General features: G+C 34.3%; 1 protein-coding gene across 5 annotated transcripts in view; it reads left to right on the forward strand.

The window, feature by feature from the left end:
• The window catches only part of HSD17B4 (hydroxysteroid 17-beta dehydrogenase 4), an 84,288-nt gene that overhangs the window by 48,169 nt on the left and 9,317 nt on the right, over positions 1 to 26,802 (forward strand). For all 5 annotated transcript variants that reach the window (XM_019027908.3, XM_055387263.1, XM_004042393.5 and 2 more), the window contains 9 exons: positions 2,013 to 2,064; positions 6,791 to 6,862; positions 9,117 to 9,220; positions 14,960 to 15,025; positions 19,007 to 19,076; positions 19,706 to 19,812; positions 20,922 to 21,008; positions 23,687 to 23,773; positions 25,067 to 25,205. In XM_019027908.3, coding sequence (XP_018883453.1) covers positions 2,013 to 2,064; positions 6,791 to 6,862; positions 9,117 to 9,220; positions 14,960 to 15,025; positions 19,007 to 19,076; positions 19,706 to 19,812; positions 20,922 to 21,008; positions 23,687 to 23,773; positions 25,067 to 25,205 — 784 coding nt within the window. The remainder of the gene's footprint in view (positions 1 to 2,012; positions 2,065 to 6,790; positions 6,863 to 9,116; positions 9,221 to 14,959; positions 15,026 to 19,006; positions 19,077 to 19,705; positions 19,813 to 20,921; positions 21,009 to 23,686; positions 23,774 to 25,066; positions 25,206 to 26,802) is intronic.

Raw genomic sequence — 26,802 nt, forward strand, 5'->3', positions numbered from 1 at the left:
AGTAATTGTAAAGATTTCAGCGTATACTTTGATGAACATGTGAAGCCATTTGTTGATCTGAGCTGAGTAGTGACATGATCTGGCTATGTTCACAGACTGGTACAAGCTTGTTGCTTTTGGAGAATAGGTTATAAGGGAGTCAAGCATGAAAGCAGAGAAACCACTTAAGAGTCTATTATAGTAATCCAAGTAAAAGTGCTGCATATGAGGGTTAGAAAAGAGGAGTCAAGGATGAAGATGTTTGTTCTGGATAATTGGGATATATATATATATATAGAGAGAGAGATAGGTGCATATATATACATTGTATATAGTTATACATTGTATATAGTTATACATTACACATATCTATATGTAATGTATAATTATGTATAGTGTATTTAATATGTATAGTAGTTACATATGGCATTATGTATAATTTATACATACACATTTATTTTAAGGTGGGGTTGATCAGGAGTTGGTTTTAAATATGTTTGAGGTGTCTGTTACACATTTAAGTGGAAATATAAGATGGACAGTTGAATATATGAGTCTAGAGTTCAGGGAGGGGTCTAACTGGGTCCTTAGCATTTACGTGATGTTTAAAGACTGGAGATTAGATGAAGTCACCTAATGTGTGAGAGTAAGTAGAGAAGAGGCCTGAGTTTAGAGGCCCTGAAATGTTGAGAGGGTAAAGAGATACAGAGGAACTAGCAAAAAGAGACTGCACAGGAATGGTTGGTGAGGTATGAGGAGTATCATGAGAATAGGGTATTTGAGAAGCCAAATGAATGAAGTGTGTCAAGAAGGAGGAGTGAACAGTGGTGAGAAGTTCTTTGAGACAGGGTATATTTTATTTCTTGGAGTAAGATTCAGGTTATGAGCCTGGTAATAATTTTTGAATCATGGGGCTATGAGCTGGTATCTGTAACTTTGACTGATTGGAGAACTTATTTACTGGTGGATCAGTTAGCCCATTGCTGCTCTGAGTTGATGGCCACTTATTTTATTAGAGTGTTTCATGAAGTTGGGAGGAAGACAAGAAATATGTGCTGGGCAGTTTGCTGTTTCATTCACACTCCCATGGTTAGTTACTATATACTTTGAACAATGTAAATGCAAAAAATTAAAACAAATGTTTCAAAATTCCCCCGAACAATTGGAAATCGTAAATGGTGTTCATGCATCTTGGAACTTGAATCCTAGTCTTCTTAACCTTGACTTTTTCAAGCCGTATGACACAGTAAAGCCGACCTTCATTTGTCTTCTCATCAACCACCTCCCCTTCTTCTTCTTCCTTTTTTTTTTTTTTGTTTCTTTAAATCCTTTTGGGTTCTGAGGAAGACTGGTAAACTGGCCCTCTGCAGTGAAAGTGGGATCATTTGAGTGTATGCTTCAGGTTTTGGTTTTCCTGTCCTGTTGTTTTCCTATATACCTTGGTGCATTCTTTGTTTGATACATTGAGGTTAAGTGGCTATTAAGTTACACAGTGTCCTTAGTATCTACTCTTTGTAGATAATTTACGAAGTATTATAAGAAAGGGATATTCACATTGACAGTGCTTTCATTTTGAACATGGTTGTAAGGTTTTTCTTTGTGTTTTAGTTGTGTCATTTGTATTTGGTATATGTGACCTGAAATTACTAGCACTGGCCCATTTGTTCATTCTTATTCAATGAATATTTATTGGATGCCCAATATGTTCCGGGCACTGTTATAAGTTCTGGGAATACAGCCTAGTTTATTGTCTCTTGGCAAATAATATGTAATTAACAGTCAACAAGGCTTTATGAACGCCAAGAAAGAACACAAATATATCTTCTCTGCTCCAGAAGAGCTGACTGTCTTGAGACTGGGGGATTGATTATTTTTCAATCACGTGATTAAGAAGAAGCCAAACAGAGATAGATAACTTGGGGAGAAATGTGAGCCTGTGGATGGTAAAATGTCACTTGCGAGTAACAGTATCCATAGGCAGAACCTGTGGAGCAAGAAAGTTTGCTAATAAAATTTTGTTTACCCTAACATAGGTTCTTCATGGAGAGCAGTACTTAGAGTTATATAAACCACTTCCCAGAGCAGGTGAGTTATTGATATACTAATTCCATAATACCATACTTTTATTTCCGGATTAACCTTTTAAACAACATCAGTGTGTTAAACTGGTATAGAGTGACCTAATGAAACATATCACAAATTGTTATGCACATGTGAGCCATTAGAGTAGACTGATGTTAACTAGTATCTGTTTTGGTCACCTTAAGCTTTGTCCTTTAATAGTCTTAAAAATTTATTTCATAATTTATCTCTGTTGATGTATGTGTTATTAACAACTGAAAGGAACGTTCGTGTGTGTGCTCTAAACTTAGTGATTGCATATAATCTGTTATGGTTCTTATGATTATTGTTCTTTTCTCAGGTATTTATCTTTATACTGATTTTCATAAAGCAAACAATGTTAAAAGATACAGAATTTCTTGTAATTCATTTTTTTCTTTTCTTTTGGAGAAAATAAAAACAAGTCTGCTTTAATAATCATTTTTACTTTTCTCAAAAATATCTTGTTTAGTAAATCTCTTTTAATTTTTTTCACTATAATTGGATATATTTATTTCTCTACTTTGATGTTTGAATGTTCTCTAATTATATACTGGTCATATAAGGTGGTAGAATACAGAAAGGAATGTTTTGTTAATATTTGTCATTTCATGTTATACAATGTAGAGGTTGGCAAGTAGCTAGAATCCTACTTGAATATTTTTCTTAAACCTTTTTATTTTTCTAAAAAATGTATGAGATTTTTATTGCTTGAAGCTGAATAGCTTTATTTCAGTGTAAGTATTATAGCATAAGTTTTCAAAACAGCTCTTTTTATGTGAAACAGTACACTTTGTGGTGATTGTGCATTGATCAAATATCTGCTGGATACCCAGTATCTGCAAGGCACAGTATTAGGTAGTAGGTAATTTTCTAACCTGTCTGTATATGAAAATCACCCGAGTTATTACATTATATTATCTGTTAATTTAAGTAAAATGTAGATTCTCAATCCCAACCTTGGAAATTGTGTGTGTGTGTGTGTGTGTGTGTGTGTGTGTATGTGCATGTATGTATGTGGTGGGGTGGTGGTGTTGGTGACAGTGGCTAGGAAGCTCCTTACGTGTTTCATATGTACCCAGCCCTATGGGTCCACTTGGAAACCATTGTTATAAGGGAAGTAGAAATGTGCAAGATAGGTTTCTGCCGTTAGGGATTTTAAAATACGAAAAGAGAGATTAGATGTATACTCCAGAGTGATGATAACTGAACAGTGATGTGAATAGGAAGGTGTAGAGAATAACTTTTTCATTTTTTTTTACCTCCTTAGCCTCAAGTTATATTTCTCATGAATTATTTTTTCTCAGTACGGCCTGTGCATTTTCTTTAAGCAGTTTTAAAATTTACTGTGTAGTACATGTGAATGTTCAAAATATGAGATATTTGTGGTTTGGAACCTTTTAAACTGCAGAAAACCAAGGTCACGACTACTGTTTATAATCTACTACTGTTCATAAAACACACCAATTAATGAGACACAGAGTGTCAAGCATCAGGAGACTGATAACAACATCTCTTAATGGCTCATTTGTTGGCTATAGTGGTAGTGTCATAGGCTGACTTACCCTCATCATGTTAAAAATAACCACTAGAAGGAGTGAAGGAAACCTCGCAGCAGTACTTTCTTTTCTGTCTGTTTTTTTTTTTTGGTTTTATATAAACTTTATTATTTTAAAAAAGAATTTTAACTTTTATTTTAGATTCAGGAGGTACCTGTGCAGATTTATTACGTGGGTGTATTGTGTGATGCTGAACTTTGGGATATGAGTGATCCCATCACTCAGGTAGTGAGGATAGTACCCAATAGGTAGTTTTTCAGTTCTTGCTCTCCCTACTCTAGTAGTCCCCATTGTCTGTTGTTCCCATCTTTATGTCCATGTGTACCCAGAGTTCAACTCCCACTTGTAAGTGAAAACACACAGTATTTGGTTTTTTGTTCCTGCATTAATTCACTTAGGATAATGACGTCCAACTCTATCCATGTTGCTGCGGAGCACATGATTTTGTTCTTTTTCATGGCTGTGTAGTATTCCATGGTATATATGTACCACATTTTCTTTATCCATTTCACCATTGATGGGCACCTAGATTGATTCCATGTCTTTGCTATTGTGAATAGTGCTGCAGTGAGCATATGAGTGCATATGTCTTTTTGGTGGAATGATTTCTTTTCCTTTGGGTATATATCCAGTAATGAGATTGCTGGGTCAAATGGTAGTTCTGTTTTAAGTTCTTTGAGAAATCTCCAGACTGCTTTTCATGGTAGCTGTACTAATTTACATTCCCTCCAACAGTGTATAAATGTTCTGTTTTATCTGCAGCCTCACCAGCATCTGTTATTTTTTTGACTTTTTAGTAATAGCCATTCTGACTGATGTGACATGGTATCTCATTGTGGTTTTGATTTGCATTTCTCTGATGATTAGTGTTATGAAGCATTTTTTTTATGTTTGTTGGCCACTTGTGTGTCTTCTTTTGAGAAGTGTCTGTTATGTCCTTTGCCCATTTCTTAATGGGATTATTTGTTTTTTGCTTGTTGAACTACGTTCCTCATAGATTCTAGACATTAGACCTCTATTGGATACATAGTGTGAGAATATTTTCTCCCATTCTTTAGGTTGTCTGTTTACTCTGTTCATAGTTTAATTAGGTCCTACTTGTTAATCTTTGTTTTGATCGTAATTGCTTTTGAGGACTTAGCCATAAATTATTTCCTAAGGCTGATGTCCAGGATGGTATTTCCTATGTTTTATTCTAGAATTTTAATACTTTGAGGTCTTACATCTAAATATTTAATCCATCTTGAGTTAATTTTTGTATATGATGAAAGGTGGGAGTCTAGTTTCATTTTTCTGCATATGGCTAGCCAGTTATCTCAGCACCGTTTATTGAATAGGGAGTCCTTTCCCCATTCCCTATATTTGTCAACTTTGTCAAAGATCAGATGGTTGTAGGTGTGTGGGTTTACTTCTGGGTTCTCTGTTCTTTTCCATTGGTCTTTTCTTGTACCAGTGCCATGCTGTTTTGGTTACTGTAGTTTTATAGTATAGTTTCAAGTCAGTTAATATGATACTTCCAGCTTTGTTTTTTTTTTTACTTAGGATTGCTTTGACTATTCTGGCTCTTTCAGGTACCATATGAGTTTTAGAATAGTTTTTTCTAATTCTGTAAAAAATGGCATTGGTGGTTTCATAGGAACAGCATCGAATCTGCAGATTGCTTTGAGTAGTATGACCATTTTAACAATATTGATTCTTCCAACCCATGAGTATGGAATGTTTTTTCCATTTGTTTGTGTTATCTGTGATTTCTTTCAGCAGTGTTTTATAGTTCTCCTTGTAGAGACCTTACACCACCTTGATTAGATGTATTCCTAGATATTTTATTTTTTTGTGGCTATTGTAAATGAGATTGCATTCTTGATTTGGCTCTCAGCTTGAATATTGTTGGTGTATGGAAATGCTACTCTTTTTTGTTCATTGATTTTGTATCCTGAAACTTTTACTTGACTCATTATCAGTTCTAGGAGCCTTTTGGTAGATGGAGTCTTTAGTGTTCTCTAGGTATAGAATGATATCATTGGTGAAGAGAGATAATTTGACTTCTTTTCCTATTTGGATGTCTTAAAAAATTTTTTTTTTATTGCCAGATTGCTCTGGGTAGGAGTTGCAGTATTGTGTTGAATAGGAGTAGAAATTTAAGAAAGAATGGGGTAAACAGTATTGGTTGTATGCTCAACAAATGTTTGTTGAATAACAGGGTCAAAAGAGACCAAGAGGAGTCCTTGACATTGCCAATGGTTATTTAAAAAAATCTAATGTATCAAATATTGATGTTTGAAATTTAGCGATTCCGGTATTCTGACTGCTTTTACTGTTGAATTATTTTTTCTAGTGAGTTCAGGAACATTATTATTATTTTTTATTATACTTTAAGTTCTGGGGTACATGTGCACAATGTGCAGTTTTGTTACATAGGTATACACGTGCCATGGTGGTTTGCTGCACACATCAACCCGTCACCTATATTAGGTATTTCTCCTAATGTTATCCCTCCCCTTGTCCCGCACACCTTGACAGGCCCCGGTGTGTGATGTTCCCCTCCCTTTGTCCATGTGTTCTCATTGTTCAACTCCCACTTATGAGTGAGAACGTGCGGTGTTTGATTTTCTGATCTTGTGATAATTTGCTGAGAATGATGGTTTCCAGCTTCATCCATGTCCCTGCAAAGGACATGAACTCATCCTTTTTTATGGCTGCATAGTATTCCATGGTGTATATGTGACACATTTTCTTTATCCAGTCTATTATTGATGGACATTTGGGTTGGTTCCAAGTCTTTGCTATTGTGAATAGTGCCACAATAAATATACGTGTGCATGTGTCTTTGTAGTAGAATGATTTATAATCCTTTGGGTATATACCCAGTAATGGGATTGCTGGGTCAAATGGTATTTCCAGTTCTAGATCCTTGAGGAATCACCACACTGTCTTCCACAGTGGTTGAACTAATTTACACTCCCACCAACAGTGTAAAAGCGTTCTTATTTCTCCACATCCTCTGCAGCATCTGTTGTTCAGGAACATTATTTCAAACCATAGTTTTTTAGTTTTGCTGAGCTTACAGTGGAAATGCTATTAAATTCTTTCACATCTTGTTATAGTAATCTTTGGTTTTTAAGACACTGTATTTCTTTTACTTTTCTTTCTAGGAAAATTAAAATGTGAAGCAGTTGTTGCTGATGTCCTAGATAAAGGATCCGGTGTAGTGATTATTATGGATGGTAATTTATTTACAATTCTTATAATAATATTGTTAGATTGATAGGCTTTCTGTATGACATAATACTTCACCATAGAAGTTGATTAATAAGTTAGTATTTGTCTTCCAATTTGTTAGAAAACAAGATAAGCATTTTTAAACTCTTTAAGAAAAATAAAGAAGGAGGGGGAGAAGCATTTATTTCTGGGCTTAGGCTGGGAAGGGTGAGGCATTTCATTGGATTTAAGACAACATAACCAAAGCACAAAGGTGATAAATGTGGCTTGTATTGATAATGTAGAGGAGAATTAAGCTTGCTGGAGTATGTTTTTGGCAGGAAGGAATATTAGATAGTCCTCACTTGACAATTAGGCTATGTTTTAGGTATTCTTTAATGTGTTAGCTATTTGGAACTTGGAACATATTTGAACACTAAATTATTCTTATAAATGGTAGTTAGGCTCCTAGACTTGTGCTTTTATAAGTTTCTAGACTTGAACTTATGATGTGGTTTAAACACCACAGCCACATTTTATTTGCAGTGGGAAAAAAGATTGTAGTAGTTTAATAAATGTTGAAATACTAGTAATTAAACATAAGGTGAAGATATGATGCTTAAAATTTGTAAATTTTACGCTGGGCGCGGTGGCTCACACCTGTAATCCTAGCACTTTGGGAGGCCGAGACGGGCGGATCATGAGGTCAGGAGATCGAGATCATCCTGGCTAACACGGTGAAACCCCGTCTCTACTTAAAATACAAAAAAAAAGCCGGGCATGGTGGCAGGCGCCTGTAGTCTCGGCTACTTGGGAGGCTGAGGCAGGAGAATGGCGTGAACCCTGGAGGCAGAGCATGCAGTGAGCTGAGATTGTGACACTGCACTCCAGCCTGGGTGACTGAGCAAGACTCTGTATCAAAAAAAAAAAAAAAAAATTTGTACATTTTATAAATTAAATTTTAAAAATTAAATTTAAATTTAAGTTTAAAATTTGTAAGTTTTAAAGTTTAAGAACAAAAAAGTAGATATTTGTTGTCAGTGATTTTGGAACCCAAGAACAGTATAAAGTTTGACATTATTTAATATTTGGAATATAAGTTTATCATTTTTGTTGTAAATACATAGGAGGTTATACTATATATGCTGTTTTGGAACTTGCTTTATTTTTGCTTAATAATCAATTGAGAACATTTTTGATGCTCTTAAATATTATGTATGTTCTTTATCTTCCTTCTCCTCCTTTTCCTCTTCCTTTCTCTTCTCTTTTTAGGTTTTCATACTTGTCATTCCAGATGTTGGCCAACACTTGGCTACTATTCTCCCAGTTCTCTTTTAGTCTTCTCACCATTGAACCAAATGTAACATACCAAAAAAAAAAGTCCTGCCGAAACCTTTCTTTAATTTTTACTGTTCTCTCTTGATCTGCTCCATTTATTGAAATACAACTTGGTAATGGTCCTTAGTATATTAGAATTTGTAGACAAAGTGAAATTGGTTATTCAGTTGCCTATGTGATAAAAATAAAAATCTTATTTGAACTACATTGACATGCCTTTCCTTATTTTTGTTTATAATTAGATTTTTCTTTAGTATGCAATTTAAAATCATATTTCTAGTTTTGCAGAGCTAGATATGAAACAGATAATAATCTGTCCCTAGTAAGTTAGTAAATAGAGGGACAGCTGTCTTATTCATTACTTGCTCACTTATTTGCTAACTTGCTCACTCATATCATTTATTCACTGATTTATTAATTAATAAACACTTATTAGGTGCCTTTTTTTCTGTACAGGAACTATTCTAGTTGATGGGAAAATAAGAGTGAGCAGAACAGCCATGATCCTGCCCTCATGTGGCTTATACCTTCATTCCCACTTATTTCCTCTCCATGCTCTTCTTGACTGCTTTGGCAGAATGTTTGAAAGTTCGAGTGTGGTTACCTGTACTTTCTAGTGGGATTATTTGAAATGTTTAAGGTGGAAATAATTGGGATCTGAATAACAGTTGGGAGAGCCTTAAGAAAAGTGAAAGAACTGCTATTTCATAGTTAAGAAAGGATTTTTGAAGCTCCTCTTCTCTCTGCCTTTCAGAGTCTGGTATGAATGGATTAAAATGAATGCTTTGTAATCCAAACTTGGACACCTTTACATGTTAGAACTCTTTCAGTAATTGGATTTTGTTTTTGAAACCTTGACAGGAATTGTTGAACCTGTCTTGGTTAACTAGTTATGCCTTTTGGTGGTAACTTCTTTTATTTTTTCTTTTATTTACTTTTCAGTCTATTCTTATTCTGAGAAGGAACTTATATGCCACAATCAGTTCTCTCTCTTTCTTGTTGGCTCTGGAGGCTTTGGTGGAAAACGGACATCAGACAAAGTCAAGGTAAGCCATGACTTTGTAAGCAAAATATATGTGTAGTTAAGGATTCTTACCTATACAGTTGAGACTTGAACAGCATGAGTTTGAACTGCATGAGCCCACTTATAGGCAAATTTTCTTATACATCTGCCACCCGTGGGACACCAAGACCAATCCCTCTTCTTCCTCCTCCTCCTCCTCCTCCTCCTCAGCCTACCCAATGTGAAGATGATGAGGATGAAGACCTTTATGATAAACTACTTCCACTTACTGAATAGTAAATATTCTTTCATTTTTTATGTTTTTCGTGACATTTTCTTTTTCCTAGTTTCTTCTTCTTCTTTTTCTCAGGGACAAGTGAACGTTTATTTTTGTGCCTTTCTTCCTATGTGTATGTCAAGTCTTTTTCAAAACAAGGCCCCAGGAAACTCCAGATTCCATTATGTCCCCAGGCTTGGTCGACTGCTGCAGGAGTCTTAGGGAGCCTTGTACAAATGCTAGATTTGCTCATTTACCAACATTAAACCCTTGGATAGACGATGCAGCAAAGCAGGACTCCTTCCTCCATGGAATGTGCTGATTTCAGATGAGGTGGCAGCCAGTGTAGAAAATGTTTCCTAGCTCATTTTATTGTAATAATGCAGAATATAATAACACAAAATATGTGTCAATTGATGGTTTATGTTATTGGTAAGGGTTTTGGTTAACAGTAGGCTATCAGTTGTTAAGATTTTAGGGAGTCAAAAGTTATACGTGAATTTTTGACTGCATAGTCAGTGCTCCCAAGCTGCACATTGTTTAAGGGTCAACTGTATATTGATCTTATATTACCATATATGTAATCCTATAGCATAGAGACTTGGTAATACGTACTTTGAAATTGTGTGTGTTCCTTGAATTTGAAGTGCTGTTTATGTTTATATATTCTCTGTACAACATATTTTATATATAGAAAAGCCTTGCTGAGTTAAGTATAATGTATCTGAGATAATTATGGGAATATTTGTTATTTTCTTGTACAATCTTTGCAGACCCCAAAAGTTTTTAGAAAAATTGAACACAAGTGATCCTTGTATAGATTAAAATCTTCATTTATTAAAGGACCTAAGTATTTCTCTTATGCAAGATAATTCTGGTTATTCTTTTGTTCTCAAATTCTAGAAACATATTTTTCCTAAAAATATTTAATTTGGATTTCACGTTAATCTGGCTTTACCTTTAAGTTACTTGTGGTAATAAGATTATACTGTAGTCAATATTCTTCTGTAGTAAATAAAGTATTATTTAAAGCAGTATTGGGAAAAGACTTCTGGAATGGTGACGTAAGAAGCTCCTTGGACTTTCTTGTCAGTGAAACAACCATGACTTGTAAAAAATTATTTTAAAACACAGCTATTTAATGTCTCTGGAAATTGTTCTAAGGGTATAGAGCAAATGAAGAAACATTTATTCAAGAAAATCTATTATATTTTGGTAAGAACAGTGAGACTGTGTGGCATTTGAGTCACAACCCCTCCCTTTGTTCTTCCTCTCCTGGCTGAGCATGACAGAAACTGTACCCCAGGCGTTTGCAGCCAAGAATGTAGGAGCCCTCTGCCATGCTGTCTTCCCAGGATGGGCAGGCTATTAACTTTTCTTATCCTTCCCACTAGCTCTGAATTGCAGATGCTCTATTCCAGGTAAAAGTGACTGACTTGTGAGCCTCTATTTCTCCATCCAGCCCCCACTTACAGAGTGGAGACTTTACCCTACCTGTGGCAGGCTGAGAATACTGGGGCCCTGATTGCACTTGCCCTAGCTTTCCCATAGCGTGGAGGTTCCATGGTTGGAGAGCCAGCAGAGAAGAACAGAAGCTACTACACCTGCCCTGCTTCCTTCTTGTAAAGCAAGTGTATCATTTGGAAAGAAGTATGTCACTATTCCTGCAGAAGTTCTGCCTAGAGGAAGAGGAAGGCTGTAATAACACAAAGTTCTGACCCTCTTCTCAAGGAAACAGAGTCTTTTTGTAACTAAGTATTTGGAAGTTCAAGTATAGGGATGCCCTCAAAAACAAGGTGTGACTGTAGTGATAAGCAATTAAGAGAAGGCTGGTAGTTCCGTAACAGCAGGGAGCTAAAGTGTAGCCCAGCTAGACATTTACTAGAAAGAACCAGGGAAAGAGATAGCTAAGAAAAGCCCTCCTGGGATTGTAACAAACCTCAAAGACTGGCCTCAACGACTACCCTTGCAAAGAGGCTTGAATTTAATTGGATCAGATTGTTGAACAATTTATACCCCAGGACACTGTTGAAGAAAATAGAACAGTCATCTGGCAATTAGTGGAACCTTACAACTGGGTATGATACCAAAAGAGGCAGACAGTTTAACAGAGAGACCAACGAGAGACAGTCAAAGAGAGCCTGCTAAAACCAGTGTCATCGTAGGGTGACTGCACCTACTCAAGGTACACTCTCTGAGGAGCAATATCAGAGGCTGTACACTATTGGGAGAATAGACTCACATGTAAGAGTCTAGCTAAGTTACTAAATAAATAAACAATAACAACAAGCCCTGGAAGGGGTGGGGGATTAGTGTCTAGAGTTGTTATAATCTATTATCTGAAATGCCAGTTAGCAACAAAAAATTATAAGACATGGAAGAAACAGGAGAGTGTGATGCATAGACGGAAGAAACAAACAGGCAACAGAAACTGCCTTTGAGAGAACTTAGTAGACAGACTTCAAAGCAGCTGTTATTTATGTTCAAAGAACTAAAGGAAACCATGCTTAAATGTTACTAAATATATATAAATTATTACAAAGACTCAAATAGGAAATTTGGAGCTGAAAGTATAATAACTGAGATGAAAAATTTACTGTTGAAGGGCCAAATGTAGATTTGACAGAAGAAAGAATCAAAAAAGCTTAAAGATAGATTGATAGTGATTATACAAACTAAAGAACAGAGAGAACCACAGTGAAGAAAAGGAAAAAGAATGAAGAGCCTTAGAGAAAGATGGAGTATCACTAAGCACACTAACATTCATATAATGGGTGTATCAGAGACAGAGAAAGGAACAGAAAAAAATTTTGAGGAAATAATGGCTTTTGATGAAAAACATTGTACATCCAAGAAGCTCAGTCAACTCCAAATAGATTATATATCTAAAGAAATCCATATTCTCTTCATTGTAGTAAAAGTGTTGAAAGCCAGAAACGAAAAGGTTGAAAATAATCAGAGAAAAAATGACTCATTACTTACAAAGGAACCCTAATAAGATTAAGAGCTGACCTCTGACTTCTCATCAGAAACAATGGAAGTCAGAAGATAGTGGGCTAATGTATTCAGAGTGCTGAAAGGAAAAAAAAAAAAAATACCACAAGGTCAACTAAGAATTTTATAACCAGCAAAATGAGCTTTCTAAAATAAATGTAAAATAAAGACATTCCTGGACAACAAAAACTGAGAGAATTTGTTGTTAGCAGTCTTGCCTTATAAGAAATCCTAAATAAAGTTCTTCAGATTGATAGCAAGTGACCACATACTGTGTTTATATGAAATACCCAGGTTAGGCAAATCTGTAGAGTCAGAAAGTAGGTTAGATGTTGCCAAGGGCTGGAGGAGAAAGGAGACAAGGGAGAGTGACTGCTGATGGGTATAGGGTTTTCTTTTGGGGACATGAAAATGTGCTTAAGTTGATTCTGGTGATGGTTGGACAACTCTATGAATATACTAAAAATGACTGGATTTTACATTTTAAAGGGGTGAATTATATGTGTATTGTGTCAGTAAAGCTGTTTGAAAAATTAGTATTGATCAATACTATATGAAAACAATGTCCTGGGCCTGCATTTAAAAAAAAGTTGTCCTCACTTATTGCTTGAATGTGAAAAAATTACCTTGACAGGTATTAAATGGGTATTATTTACGTGAGGTTGTATCTATTCACAGGTAGCAAATTATGAGTTATTAAGAACCCTAAGGCAAGTTGTGCAATGTAGAAACATGCAGTGGCATTCTCTGAATGAAAAGCTTGGAAATGTTATATTCACTCTTAAAACTTCCAAGCTTTTAGTGAAGATATTATTTTAGAAAGGGTAAAATACAAGTCTGAGGCTATATTAGATGAAGTAAATATAACATGCTATTTGTTTTTCCTTTTTAACTGTATGTTCTTTTTCTTTGTTCTTTTTTTTTTTTTTTTGAGATGGAATCTCACTGTATCGCCCAGCCTGGAGTGCAGTGGTGCAATCTCAGCTCACTGCAGCCTCTGCCTCCCAGGCTCAGGTGATCCTCCTGCCTCAGCCTCCCAAGTAGCTGGGATTACAGGCGCCCGCCACCACACCTGGCTAATTTTTGTATTTTTAGTAGAGACGGGGTTTCACCATGTTGGCCAGGCTGGTCTTGAAATCCTGACCTCAGGTGTCCCATCCACCTCGTGCTCCCTGTATGTTCTTTTTAATATTGGGCAATAATGAATTACTGTAGACCAGAAAGTAATCTACACTAGATACCATTCTCTAAGCACTTATCACAAGTATCACTTGTTGCTTTGAGAAAAAAATCAGAGATGATGTCAAGTCATGGTGAAGCCCTGTGCCATAAACGAGTTTCTAGTCTGTTAACAGTAAAACTACCATCGCGGCACTGTCCATCTTAAATGCCCTTTGTATACATGGCATACAATGGATTTTGTGGAATAAAAGGTACTCAGAATTTTTTAATTTTTAATTTTTATTTGTTTATTTTTAATCAGGCAGCCCTCAGAATCAAGACAGGTTCAGAGAACTCTTGGTACTCAGAAATTTTAGAAGACTGCTTGGGACCTATAGATTGAAATCAGGTCCTCCAAAACCTAGTAGAATGCATTGAAAATGAATTTGTAAATAAAACCTGCAAAATACACTGGATGCAACTGAAACAAAGGAGTGTAATTCATGCAATGATTTTTGAAAAACGGCAGCCTGACTATTGTTTGCTTTTAGAAGCAGCAACTTCCCTCATGATCTTTTTTTATGTTTTGGGTGTGGTGGGGTTTGTGAAGATAAGTTTGGGAATATATCTAAGTGTGGCATTTTAGTAATGAAAAATCACTAATTTCTTAACTCTCTGAAAGGATAAAAGCTTACTTTGTTGTGGAAAATTTACTTAAATTATTCTATAATAAAATTTTGTCTCTATTATAAATGATTGAAAAGTAGATATTAGCTACTTGAATTTTTTATGTTTACTTTGGTTTAAATCAACCCTAAACTGGCACTCAGATACTTACTTTGTAGATGTTGCAAACTTTTCATCAAAAAGGAATTTTAAGTGTTGGCATTAAGGGATCATAATAATTCAAATATTTTTGGTAACCAACTTTAAAATGTATTATTTTGTTAAGATGGCAAATTAAAATATGCAAGGATTTAAAAGACCAGTTTTAAAGACTGAATCAATTTAGATGTGAATTATATGTCTAATTCTTGTAGTTGTTTTCATCTTTTACATAGGGAGTAACTGTCCTTAACTTTTTCTCCATTGTGGCCTGGAGGATTTATCTGATTACATAATTCTTTACATTTAAAAAGGTCATTTCAGGCAAATCATAGAGTAGATGAAGCTAGGAGTTATGAAATTTTAAATATCATTATTTCCTGAGCATGATTTTTTTTTAAACCCTTTTATCCAATTTGCAGAGTTTATTGTATTGAAACATGATTGTGTATCAAATGTGAGTTTGGTTAAAGAGAATAATGATAATTTGTATTTAAGATTTAACATGTAATGTCTTAATTTTAGGTAGCTGTAGCCATACCTAATAGACCTCCTGATGCTGTACTTACAGATACCACCTCTCTTAATCAGGTAAGATTGTATTTTTGAAAAATGATAAATCCACCTGGTTGATGACACTTTTTAATTTATAGCTCTGATACCTTATAACATTATGCATCTAATGCATAATGAATAATATGTTATTATTCAACATAATAAACATACAGACATGTTTCCTGTGATTGCACGTTTTTTTTTTAATTTTTAGTTATTAATGTTTTCCCACTAGATACCAAAATAAAATATAAAATGGTTTATTAGTCAATTTAAAAAGCATTGCATGTTGTTGGTAATGGAGTGCTTTCTTTGGAGAGGCCGCCCACTTTAAGAGTGAAGAATTTCATGAAAGCCTCAGAGTAAGTGCAGGATAAAAATTAGTTAAAAGGCAAGTATTAGTCATCCTTTCCTCTTTGGGAAAGAAAGCAATGCCACACTGCTTGGAAACAGATTATTTTATACCAACTGTAAAGGATAGGCAAACAAAGCATCTTAGAAGCAGTAGGTGATTTAATCTTTTTTGTTTGACATAAAAAATTTGTTTTCTGGTGAAGGAGATAAAATGTCCTGTCAGTTCACAAATTCTGTGACCATAGAAAAATTTGTTTAAGAAGCAAAAGGCAACCATAAAAGTGAGAAAAGGAAGTTTATTTTTGAGAGACCTTAAGATTCTTCTCTAAGATGGCCAGTAGACTAACCATGCAGATATAGCATAAAATCCTTAAACCTCTGGAGTAATGCAGTGTGTCTGCATGTAATAACAGCAAATTGTTCAGAAAGGTCACTTTAAAAAAATTTTTGGTTGTATTTTAGAGGAGAACAACACAGTGGGGCCTACTGGAGGGTAGAGGATAGGAGAAGGGAGAGGATCAGGAAAAATAACTAATGGGTAGTAGGTTTAATACCTGGGTGATTAAATAATATGCACAACAAACCCCCATGACACACAATTACCTATGTAACAATCCTGCGCATGTACTCCTGGACTTAAAAGTTAAAAAATTTTTTTTGGTATGTTCGATATGAAAACTTCTGCAGGACTTATGTTTCCTAGCAAATAGAATTGTAATCTCATAAGCCAGAGAGAATTAAAGTTGGTACATATGTATTTTTTTTCTGTACCATATAATCAGGTGATGGAGGGAACATTGTTTTATTCTTGCTTTTAAATATTTTTTCCATCCATTACTGTTTCTTATGAATTTCTTAAGAATGTGCTCATATTTATGTTTACATAAGGCTTAATTGAGAAACTAATTCTGTTAGAGTACTAAAAAACAGAAAAGGCTCGTGGTTTCATGGTTCAGAAAACCCAAGAAATGCCTCTTTATTATACTGAAATAAAAAATATATCTGCTACAAATAAAAGCTGAGTAGTTTCCAAGGTTTGAATTTCTACGCACAGTAAGTAGTGGGGTTTTCTTTCTTTTGTTTTTTTTTCAGATGACTAAAACTTTTTGTTAGTTTTAAGGTAGGTTTTAATATTTTGCTGCGTGACAAAAGACAGTTTTTAAATCAACAATATTTTTGTGTGAATAATGGGCACTCATGATTTGGCAGAGGTTCTTGGCCATTTTGTATTGTATGATAATTAGAGAATATAATGGAAGCTATATACCAGTTCCCTAAAAAACATTTTGCATAAAACTTTGCGTAAATTTCAGGGAATTTGTGGGACATTTGAAATTGGATCCATGCTATAAGAAATACAAGTCAATTAGAAGTGTCATCTATTGTCAAGGAAGGGAAGGAACACTTGGATACTCAAGATATAGGTGTCTGAGATAACTAGGGCACCTATTCCAAGCAATGAATGTTTAAATACAAGGCTTTGATTTGTAGTATAAGTGTAACAGACATTCAGAGAAGGGATACTTATTAGGGAATGACATGTAGAAGTGAGAGGTGACAGCGTGCTGGCAGTCCTCACAGCCCTCGCTCGCTCTCGGCGCCTCCTCTGCCTGGGCTCCCACTTTGGCGGCACTTGAGGAGCCCATCAGCCCACCGCTGCACTGTGGGAGCCCCTTTCTGGGCTGGCCAAGGCCGGAGCCGGCTCCCTCAGCTTGCAGGGTGGTGTGGAGGGAGAGGCGCTAGCGGGAACCGGGGCTGCGCGCGGCGCTTGCAGGCCAGCTTGAGTTCCGGGTGGGCGTGGGCTTGGCGGGCCCAGCACTCAGAGCAGCTGGCCGGCCCTGCCGGCCCCGGGGAATGAAATATGCCATTTCTTCAAAATACGTAGAAGATAAGCTTTGGCAGTGGTCATTATTAATTGAACAATGCTTATTTTGTGTTATGATTGAATGGGTCAAACATCTAGTCAGTTGGCTTTTGTCATTTCTCATAATGAGCCTTTTTTGTCTTTAACTCTGTTATCTATAGAAAGCAATGCTATCATTGAAATAATGTGAGATATTTCATATTAATATGATTTCTTTAGAACACTGTATTCATTTATAGGAATGATATATGTGGGATAAGAATACTAGTACTAATCTTAGAAACTTGGATGTTTGTATTGTTGCTATAATCTTTAAAAAATAACTAACATTTATTGAGGTATTATTTATCAAAGATAATATCTTGTAAGCCTTATCCCACCTTTTTCCAACTACTCTGTGAGAGTAAGTTCTGTTAGCCTCTAAATGTTTCTAAATGAGCAATTGAGGCTTCGAATGGTGAAGAAACTTGCCCATTAATGGTAGAGCTGGCTTTGAATCTAGATCTGACTAGTACCAAATCCCATGATCTAGCATGTGTTTGATAATTTCCTGTCACAATTTCAGGCCCTGAAATGTGTTTTTCTTTCATTTGTATACATCATGATATATATTTGCTAACATTTTATTATATAAAGTGCTTTTAAAAAATTATCATTTACTTCTCTTAGCATCTCATATGGGACCTTGCAAGTCACCAGTATTCAATAATTGTTTATTTGATTTCATTATATTAAGAAGACATGTAAAGGAAAGAATATTGAGTCATTGGGAAAGTAAATAATCTATAGAACCATTATATGGAGTGATGGGGAAGGAAAAGAGCTTATTGGAATTATACAAAGCATATTAAAAAGAATGATGCTTTCTTATGAATTATAGAATATTTTCTATAAATAAAACTTGTTAAAAATAATCAATAGTTTAAAAGTAATAAAAGATCAGTAATTTTAAAAAGATATGGCTAGTCTTTACACAGCATTTCAGTAGTCTTTGGAAAACAGCACAGCAATTAATGAGAAAGGGAAGAAGTCTTGAGGCTGACGTAAAAGGGTCGGTCAAGTTTACAGATACATTAAATACACTTACTATTAGCTGTTTGGTGAATTTCTTCCTCTCAGTGCTGGTAAGTGCTTTCTAACTTGGAAGAATGTACCATTTAAACGCCAGAAAGTATGGTGACTTTTTCCCTATTGTTATCCAGGCCACGCTGCTAATCCTACTTTATCTAAGTAAACTAGTGATGTGGAAATCTGGACTCAGCAGAACTTTTATCATAATAGCAAGCTATCAGTTCAGTCAGTTTTCTTGCAGGGTGAGCTAATATTCAGGATTTAGTGTACCAAAAGAATGAAAGTTAGTGAGAAGTCTTTGATGTTTCTATGTCCGATATTGTCTTAGAAGCTTCAATTTAAAACACCCCGGTAAGAAAGTTGGCATAAATTTTGCTTGCTTAGAGCAGACTATAAACATTTACCTTATCTGTGTATAAATGGGAGTAGATTGATTGACTTCTTTTTGTGAATTTCTCCTTAGGTAGTAGTAACAGTGTTTTACCTAAATATAATTGTTGGCTTCCCTTTCTACATTTTTTTCCCTCCCACTGATTTTAGTGGCAAGTGTTAAAAAAACATTTCATTATAGGTAATCTTTATTGTTAAAAATAATTATTTTTAAAATCAGAGCCTCAGGTACATTATGATACAATGCTTATACCAATAACCAGCCATGTTTCCTATTTTTCATTTAATGTATTCTAACAAAACACTGAGTTCTAGTTATGTTTATGCTTTCTCCACAGGCTGCTTTGTACCGCCTCAGTGGAGACTGGAATCCCTTACACATTGATCCTAACTTTGCTAGTCTAGCAGGTGAGTTGTCTTTAATATGTATCAATGAAAAATATTAGCTATTCGATATTTAATTAAATAATGTAAAGACACTACTACTTATGACTGGTATTTTGAGTAGCATTTAAAAAAATGTTATTTTATTTATTACATTTATGCAAAGGATATGGAAAGTTTGGAAATGGGTTCAGAAAATAGTGCACTTGAAATTCAGATTATGGTGGAGGGAAGTTCCTGCTAGTGCGAGGTCTAGGATAGGACCACGAGGGTGGGTGTCTGAGTTATCACAAAGAACAAGGTCATTGGAGAGAGAGCAAGGAACTGAAAGGTTAGGGAAGGATCATCTACCTGTGTGGATGTTGAGAGTACCCTGGATGATTTCATGGTTACAACCAAAACTAAACAAAACAATTGTGTTTCCAGATCTCTCACATTCTTTTCCTGTTTTGTTTTTTTTTTTCTTTCTTTCTTTATTTCATAATTTCCTCCCAGGAAATACTCTGTAAAAAATATCTACTGTGTTTCTTAAATAGATGGTATAATTCCTGCTAATGCAGTCCAAGGACATTTTTAAAGTCCTGAATTAACTACACTTGATTTTTAAACTTTAAAGGTACCTGTATCTAACTCAGTGTTCTCTCTTTTCCTAGGTTTTGACAAGCCCATATTACATGGATTATGTACATTTGGATTTTCTGCCAGGCGTGTTTTACAGCAGTTTGCAGATAATGATGTGTCAAGATTCAAGGCAATTAAGGTAAATGTGTATTACTACGTAATTTGAATATTACTTCCTTTTTCTATCTTTAGAGAAGAAAAGGGGTTTTAGTGATTTAATTGAAAATAGATATTGTACTACAGCAATGTACATTTTTATTATTTCATTGACCTGGCAATCAGCACACTTTCTTTTTGTAGCTATAAATAGCTCTGTTGCACATGCACCAGGAAGGATGCACAGTTGCAATTTTGACAGATTAACTGGGTTGCTTTATAAATTAATTAGGTGCATATATTATATATATATATATCAGTACATATGCCTTGAAAACTCAAGATTTGCTTTTTTTAACTGTTTTATCATTTTCATTAATTTAATTAAAAATGTTAAGTGGCTGATTAAGTCCAATAAACATACATCTACAGCAATATAATGACTGCATATTGTTTTTACTCTGTACTTTTTAGTTGATTTCAAAGTTTTATCCATTATAAATAACAAGGAAAAATATCCATGCCCATATTATTTTTGTGTACGTTTAAGCCAAAAGATGTACACTTAAAAAAGTTTAAGGCGTTGTCAAATAGCTCCAAAAGCTTTTAATTTATCCTCCATGCAGCAGTGAAAATATATTTTCTGATGCATTGCCTTTGATAGCACTAATTACTCTCATGCTTTTCATTTTGTTACAACTATTTTTTATTATCCAGTAATATATACACAGAGAAAATAATACAAAAAATTATGAAATAAAAAGTGGAATTATTTTGCCCTGCATACTTACCCCAGGCCTCATTCCTTAGACTTAATTTGTACCACTTTTAACTGTTTCTTTAAGTTGTTCTGATGTACCTATATAACTCACCTAATATGATTGTGGTTTTATTTCTTGATTTGTCAAGATAAAAAACACTATTTTTTGATTCCATACTTTGAAAGACAAAGAATTGGCTTACTTATATTAGTTACATCTTTATTTTACTAATTTTATCATATTATACTTAGGTCTTTTATGAATTTAAATATCTTTAAACCTTGATTTTTTTTTTCTTTTGTGTTCTCTAGTTTCCTTTCCAATTTTTTCCTCCTACAAGTAAAAGAGTTTCCTTTTAAAACATTTTTAACCCCACAATTCTTTTTTAAAGGCTCGTTTTGCAAAACCAGTATATCCAGGACAAACTCTACAAACTGAGATGTGGAAGGAAGGAAACAGAATTCATTTTCAAACCAAGGTATGAATTTTGCTTTTTCACCCTTCTCACATGCTTTATCATTGTGTTCCATCTTATCATTTTTTTTTGGTTAGTACTATGGATAGAAAGTTCTTTTTAAGTAACGGTAAATTTTAATTAAAAATAAGATACAGCTTGTCTGGCGTTTTCAAAATTTTTATTTATCAGGCAACACTTAATAAAATAGAAGTGTTTTGCACCCTGTGTTTTATTTTCTCTTTTATTTTCAACTAAATTGGTAGCTAGCTATGTAGCAGTGGCCCAGCTATTCTGAAAACCCAGCCAACCATGTCTTTTTGGCTCAACTAGTCAATCAAGTCATTGTCAAAATATCATCTTAAAAAATTTAAAGGCATGACTCAGACAGATATACAGTGAAAACATGACAAATCTATCTGACTCATTAATGAAGGATCTTGCAATATGATAAAACATGTTCAAAAAAAAAATTAGAACAACAGTTTATATGGTCCAATAGGAAAGTCATTCTAAAATAATTTTGCAGAGTTAGAGACAAAATTAGTTAATATCCTATAGAACAATAAAATCTTATCCTTTATGAGTTTTCTCTGGACAGAAATCATATGCATCTTGATTACACAAAAATCCACAAATTAACAAGTTACATCACAGAGTCTGGGCCTAACAAATAGTAAATGAGGGTATTTTGGGGTGAGGCTGTTAGCAATGCTCCAGTAAAATACTAAAAGGACATGCAATCATTGTTTTATTTGCAAGTTATTAAAAGACAGTTTTTGTTAACACAGTTGACCAGGCTAATACTTTTTGGCTTGATCATTTCATGCTATATAGAGCATATTAAACAACTCCAATGATAATAGTAACAGTTTTCATTTATTGAGAACCTATAAACTGGCAATAGTATTTTCTTTAATATGCATAATAAATCTGTATGTAAATATAAGAAAATCTAGGTTCCTAAGAAAATCTAATCTAGGTGCCCTAAATAACTTGCTCATGGTCACACAGCAAGTGGTTGAGCTGGGATAGAAACCCGATCAGCATGGCTTCAAAGCTTTGATTACAGGCCCCAAATGTCTTTTCTGTATCATGTTTTCTTTCACAAATAGATAACTCTGCAAAATTCTTCTTACATAGTTGCTTTACTCCTAATTCCTTTCTGCTGGTTGCAATATCATTTTCCTGCTTAATTTGTACATATTGTTTATTTTACTTTTCAAATTCCTCCTGTCCTTCAGGCTTAAGTTCAAGCTCCACTTTGCTCTTAGAGACAGTCTCTTACTATTCCCCACTTTCCTACCCGTAGATACACTCAAATTGGTGTTCTCTGAAAGCCTTTGCAGCTAATATCTGTGCCACATATTTTGGAGCCCTCACATTTTCTAATTTGTTTTGTATGAGTAAGTTTTGCTTTTTGATTAAGATTATGAACTCTAAAAGTGTTAAGGACCATGACTATATTACAGGTTTTTATTTTCCTGCAATTCTGGTGATGAATAGTATGTAAATAATTTCTATGGATACAAACTTGAAGGGCTGAGAAATGATTAAATGTCTAAATATAATGTATTCTTGCCATTTTGTTAAATTCTAAGCATGCTGTCTTATCTTTTCAGCATATTTGCTATATTTTTCTTCAGTGATTATAGATATTCTTTTTCTATTAGTTTTAGGACTCCTTCTCTCCCTGCCTCCTTTTCTCACTTTCTCCCTCCCTTCCTCCTTTCCTTTCTATTCTTAAGATATAAGAAACATTTTAAACCAGTGTTTTAAAATGATTTGCTTGATTTGGTAACAATAAAGTAATTTACTGAAGTGCATTTTGTTCATTAATTATCTCTTTCCATGCTTTTCAATGTATGTAATTTGAAGTAAAGTGAATAAATTACTTGAAAGATCTTTTTTCCTCCAAAATATGATGAGATGTAGTCAAGAGAATGATCTTCTTGATTGTTAAAAATCAAAGTTTTAATAAACGCTACGTTAAACTTTAGAAACTTATCCTATACATTTGTAGCAATAACAATTTTTATGAAAGAATAGCCATTGGAATAATTTGAAATGAAGGACTGGGAATTAGAATTTGAATTCCTTTAATAACTATTTTGATAAAAGCCTATTTAGACATTTAGTTCATGCTGTGTACACTTCCTCTTGAAATAAGACCTGGAATTACTACTTAAAAAACACTATTATGATTTGTTCCTAGCCAATTTTATTCTTTATTAGCAGAACAAACGTACTTTGAGTACCACTACCTCATGTGGCTATTGTGCTATGCCTTTTACTATTTATAAGGATTCAGCATGGACTGAATTCTGTTTATAAGAGTTCATCCCCTGATCCCCACTTCCCCCCAAAAAAATGCCCAAAATACCAAGGCCCAGTCTCTATCAGTGTATTTACATTAGAATTTTGGGGGATGGGACCTCATAGGGTTTCTTTGTTTGTTTGTTTGTTTTAAAGGGCTCCAGCTGATTATAAAGCCAGGTTTAGTAACAGTTGTATTGAATCAGAAAGCCTTTATGTTTGTTCATCTTGACATTTACTTTAGCAGCCTTTTATTTTATCTGGATTATTATATTCTTTTTCATATGAGGCAAAAATAATAAATTTTAAACTTTGTACTGTTTCACAGTGAAATTACACTTCCATTGTAATCAGAATAAATCTTTTTTTTTTCTTCTCCTCCTAAGGTCCAAGAAACTGGAGACATTGTCATTTCAAATGCATATGTGGATCTTGCACCAACATCTGATACTTCAGCTAAGATACCCTCTGAGGTAGGTTATAAAAATTAGTATCCAAGCCACTTCCTCATTTAGGAATTTCAGTTAAGGTGACTTTAAGAGTGGTTAGGCCACGTTAGAAAATTAACAACCATGAAACTATTCTTAATTCTTGAAGTGAAAAACATTAATTCAAAACAGCTTGGAATAGAAGGAATACTCTGGCAATTTATGAACTTTAAAAAACTCGTTTTGTAGGATACTAGGATATCTTTCAAGAGAACATAATTTTCTAGTTTTAGAATAAATAAATCAGTTGTTTAATGAGAATCTTAAGCAAACAGCGTTTTGGAGAAAAATAGATTAAAAAGTTGAATATCCTGTACCTTTTTCTTGATTTAAAGGTTTATATAAAGTTTTGTATGCAAATATATAAACCAGTAGCGTGTATAATTTATTAAAACATTGTATTCTTTATTAGCATGCTGAGACTTTTGATAAAAATGTTTATATTCTGTCTCTGAAATATTAACTTTGTAATGTTGAGGTTTCGATACCCATGATCTTTAATTGTCTGTCATAAACCACATAACTGACTGAAAATTAAAATCCCTTAAGGATAGTCTAAGAAAAAAAAAAACTTAGAGTGGGCTCAGTGCCTCACGCCTGTAATCCCAGCCCTTTGGGAGGCTGAAGCGGTTAGGTCACTTGAGATCAGGAGTTCAAGACCAGCCTGGCCAACATGGTGAGACTCCGTCTCTACTAAAAATACAAAAATTAGCCAGCCTTGGTGGCAGGCTCCTGTAATCCCAGCTACTCAAGAAGCTGAGGCAGGAGAATCACGTGAACCCGGGAGGTGGAGGTTGCAGTGAGCCAAGATTGCACTACTGCATTCTAGCCTGGGCGACAAGTCTGTCTCAAAAAAAAAAAAAACAAAAACAAAAAACAAAAAACCCCAAAACTTAAGTTTTAGAGCTGTAAAGAAATTCAGACTTCATGTAATTTAGTCTTATTTTATAAATAAAAAAAATGAGACCATAGAAGTTGATTAATTTGATCAGGATCTTTCTAAAGTTAGCTAAAACATAGGTTGTCCAGTTCCTATTTTTCTTTTAAAATATTATTTCTGAATTCTAATAAAAGTAAAATCCTGTTATTAAGAGGACTGAGGTTCTGAGTGATCTATACAAATAAAAAGAAAGTATGAAAGACACATTGTATGAAGAAAACTGACTTATTTATGTACAGAGTTTTAAAAAATCTTTTTTTTGCACATGTTTTATAATCACTTTTCTCCATGAGTTATTTTTACAGAACTTTTAAGGTTTATTTTGTTGTCGTTGTTAGGGCGGGAAGCTTCAGAGTACCTTTGTATTTGAGGAAATAGGACGCCGCCTAAAGGATATTGGGCCTGAGGTGGTGAAGAAAGTAAATGCTGTATTTGAGTGGCATATAACCAAAGGCGGAAATATTGGGGCTAAGTGGAGTAAGTTATAGCCCTGATTTTATAATATTCTAAGGTAATTCTTAGTAAATAAAGTATCTTTTTAACAATTAAAGACCTTTGAAGGTAGGTAAATCTTACCTTTTTAGGTAAGTTTTTTTTCTTTTCCTGTGGGAATGAATAGGTTTGGGAATGTCCAAAGGGGTGTGTGTGTGTGTGTGTGTGTGTGTGTGTGTGTGTGTGTAAGAGATGTAGGGAATCAATTGAAATGAAAATAACCTGTTTTAAGATTTCATTGTAATCCTTGAAAGTAGTTTAAACAGTCGTCTTGTCTATATGCATCTTTATCTAATCTTCAGCTTCTTAAATATAAGGCAAATTCATCAAGTCAAAATGAAGTATTTTTAAGTCATGATATTTGACAGTTACAAAATTATTTTATTCATACCAAAACAATAATTTGGATTATCTTAATTATCAATATAAAATCACTATTTTCTAGATATATACAGATTATGGTCAAAGGTGTTTGTTTATCTAATCTAGGGAAATTATCTATTAGAGTGCCATGCACCCAATATAAAACTTCTTGCCGCAGAAAGAAAGCAGTCATATTTCTTTTCACTGATGTGGAGGTGCAAAGAGACCCTGGTACCATTTTGTGAAGAAAGAGAAATTAGAGGATAAAAAGAATAAAGAAAAAATATTCTGTCAGATCTTTTGCGTCTGCTGTGTAACTCACATCCTTAATCATGGCACACACTTTAATTATGGAATATTCTAACCTCACCTTTATTTTCCTAGAGATTCTTCAATTAGGTTGAAAAGATGAAAATGGATAGGAGGTAGAGCAGTAAGTCCCTGAATTCCCTTTCAACAGAGTCTGTTGCTTGTCACAGTTATCTTACTGTATTATGGTCATTTATAATTGTATGTTTTCTCTCATTTGACTTTGGGCTTAATCCTGAGAAATGGCTGCAGTTTGTCTATTTCTAGCTTCTAGTATAGTCAATAACACATAATAACTAGCCTGACTCTGTATATGTTGGAATGAGTGCTAAAAGCCATGTAGAAAGCATAGTTTTAGAAAATAGTATGGCTGCCTTTTAAAAAAAAGGTTCTGAAATTGATGCTTTACCTTCTATTAAAATAATGTTTATTGTATGGATAGTGATGTTTTTTATTTAGTATGAGTGAAATATGTAAGTATAATATGATACTGAGATATTTCATAAATAACTAACATATTTTATAGTATTTATTACTATTAATTTCTAAACCCAGCCAGAAGTTGTTGTAGTAAACCCTTTGAATCCTATTTTATTGTTCTAAGCAACGGTAAAAAATCGGAGGAAATGAAAGATGACATAAAGGCATAAGGGAGATAAAGAATCAGAGGATTTATGTGGCCTACAGAATAGTCTGCTCTTGAAAATTAAAACATAGGTACTCTTATCTGAAACTCCAGAAACCCAAAAGCTCTAAAAATGAACAGTTTTTTTTCTCATGATTCACTGGTGGTGAAGTCTGACTTGAACTTATATGATGCTGTTGATTGTCTTTAACTCAGCTAGTGTGAGTTAGACAAGTATAGAAGTAATATGCACGTTTATAGATTGTTGCACCATTGGGGGCCTTT

The sequence above is a fragment of the Gorilla gorilla genome, chromosome 4 (genome assembly GCF_029281585.2).
Source record: "Gorilla gorilla gorilla isolate KB3781 chromosome 4, NHGRI_mGorGor1-v2.1_pri, whole genome shotgun sequence".
In the NCBI taxonomy this organism is placed as follows: Eukaryota; Metazoa; Chordata; class Mammalia; order Primates; family Hominidae; genus Gorilla; species Gorilla gorilla.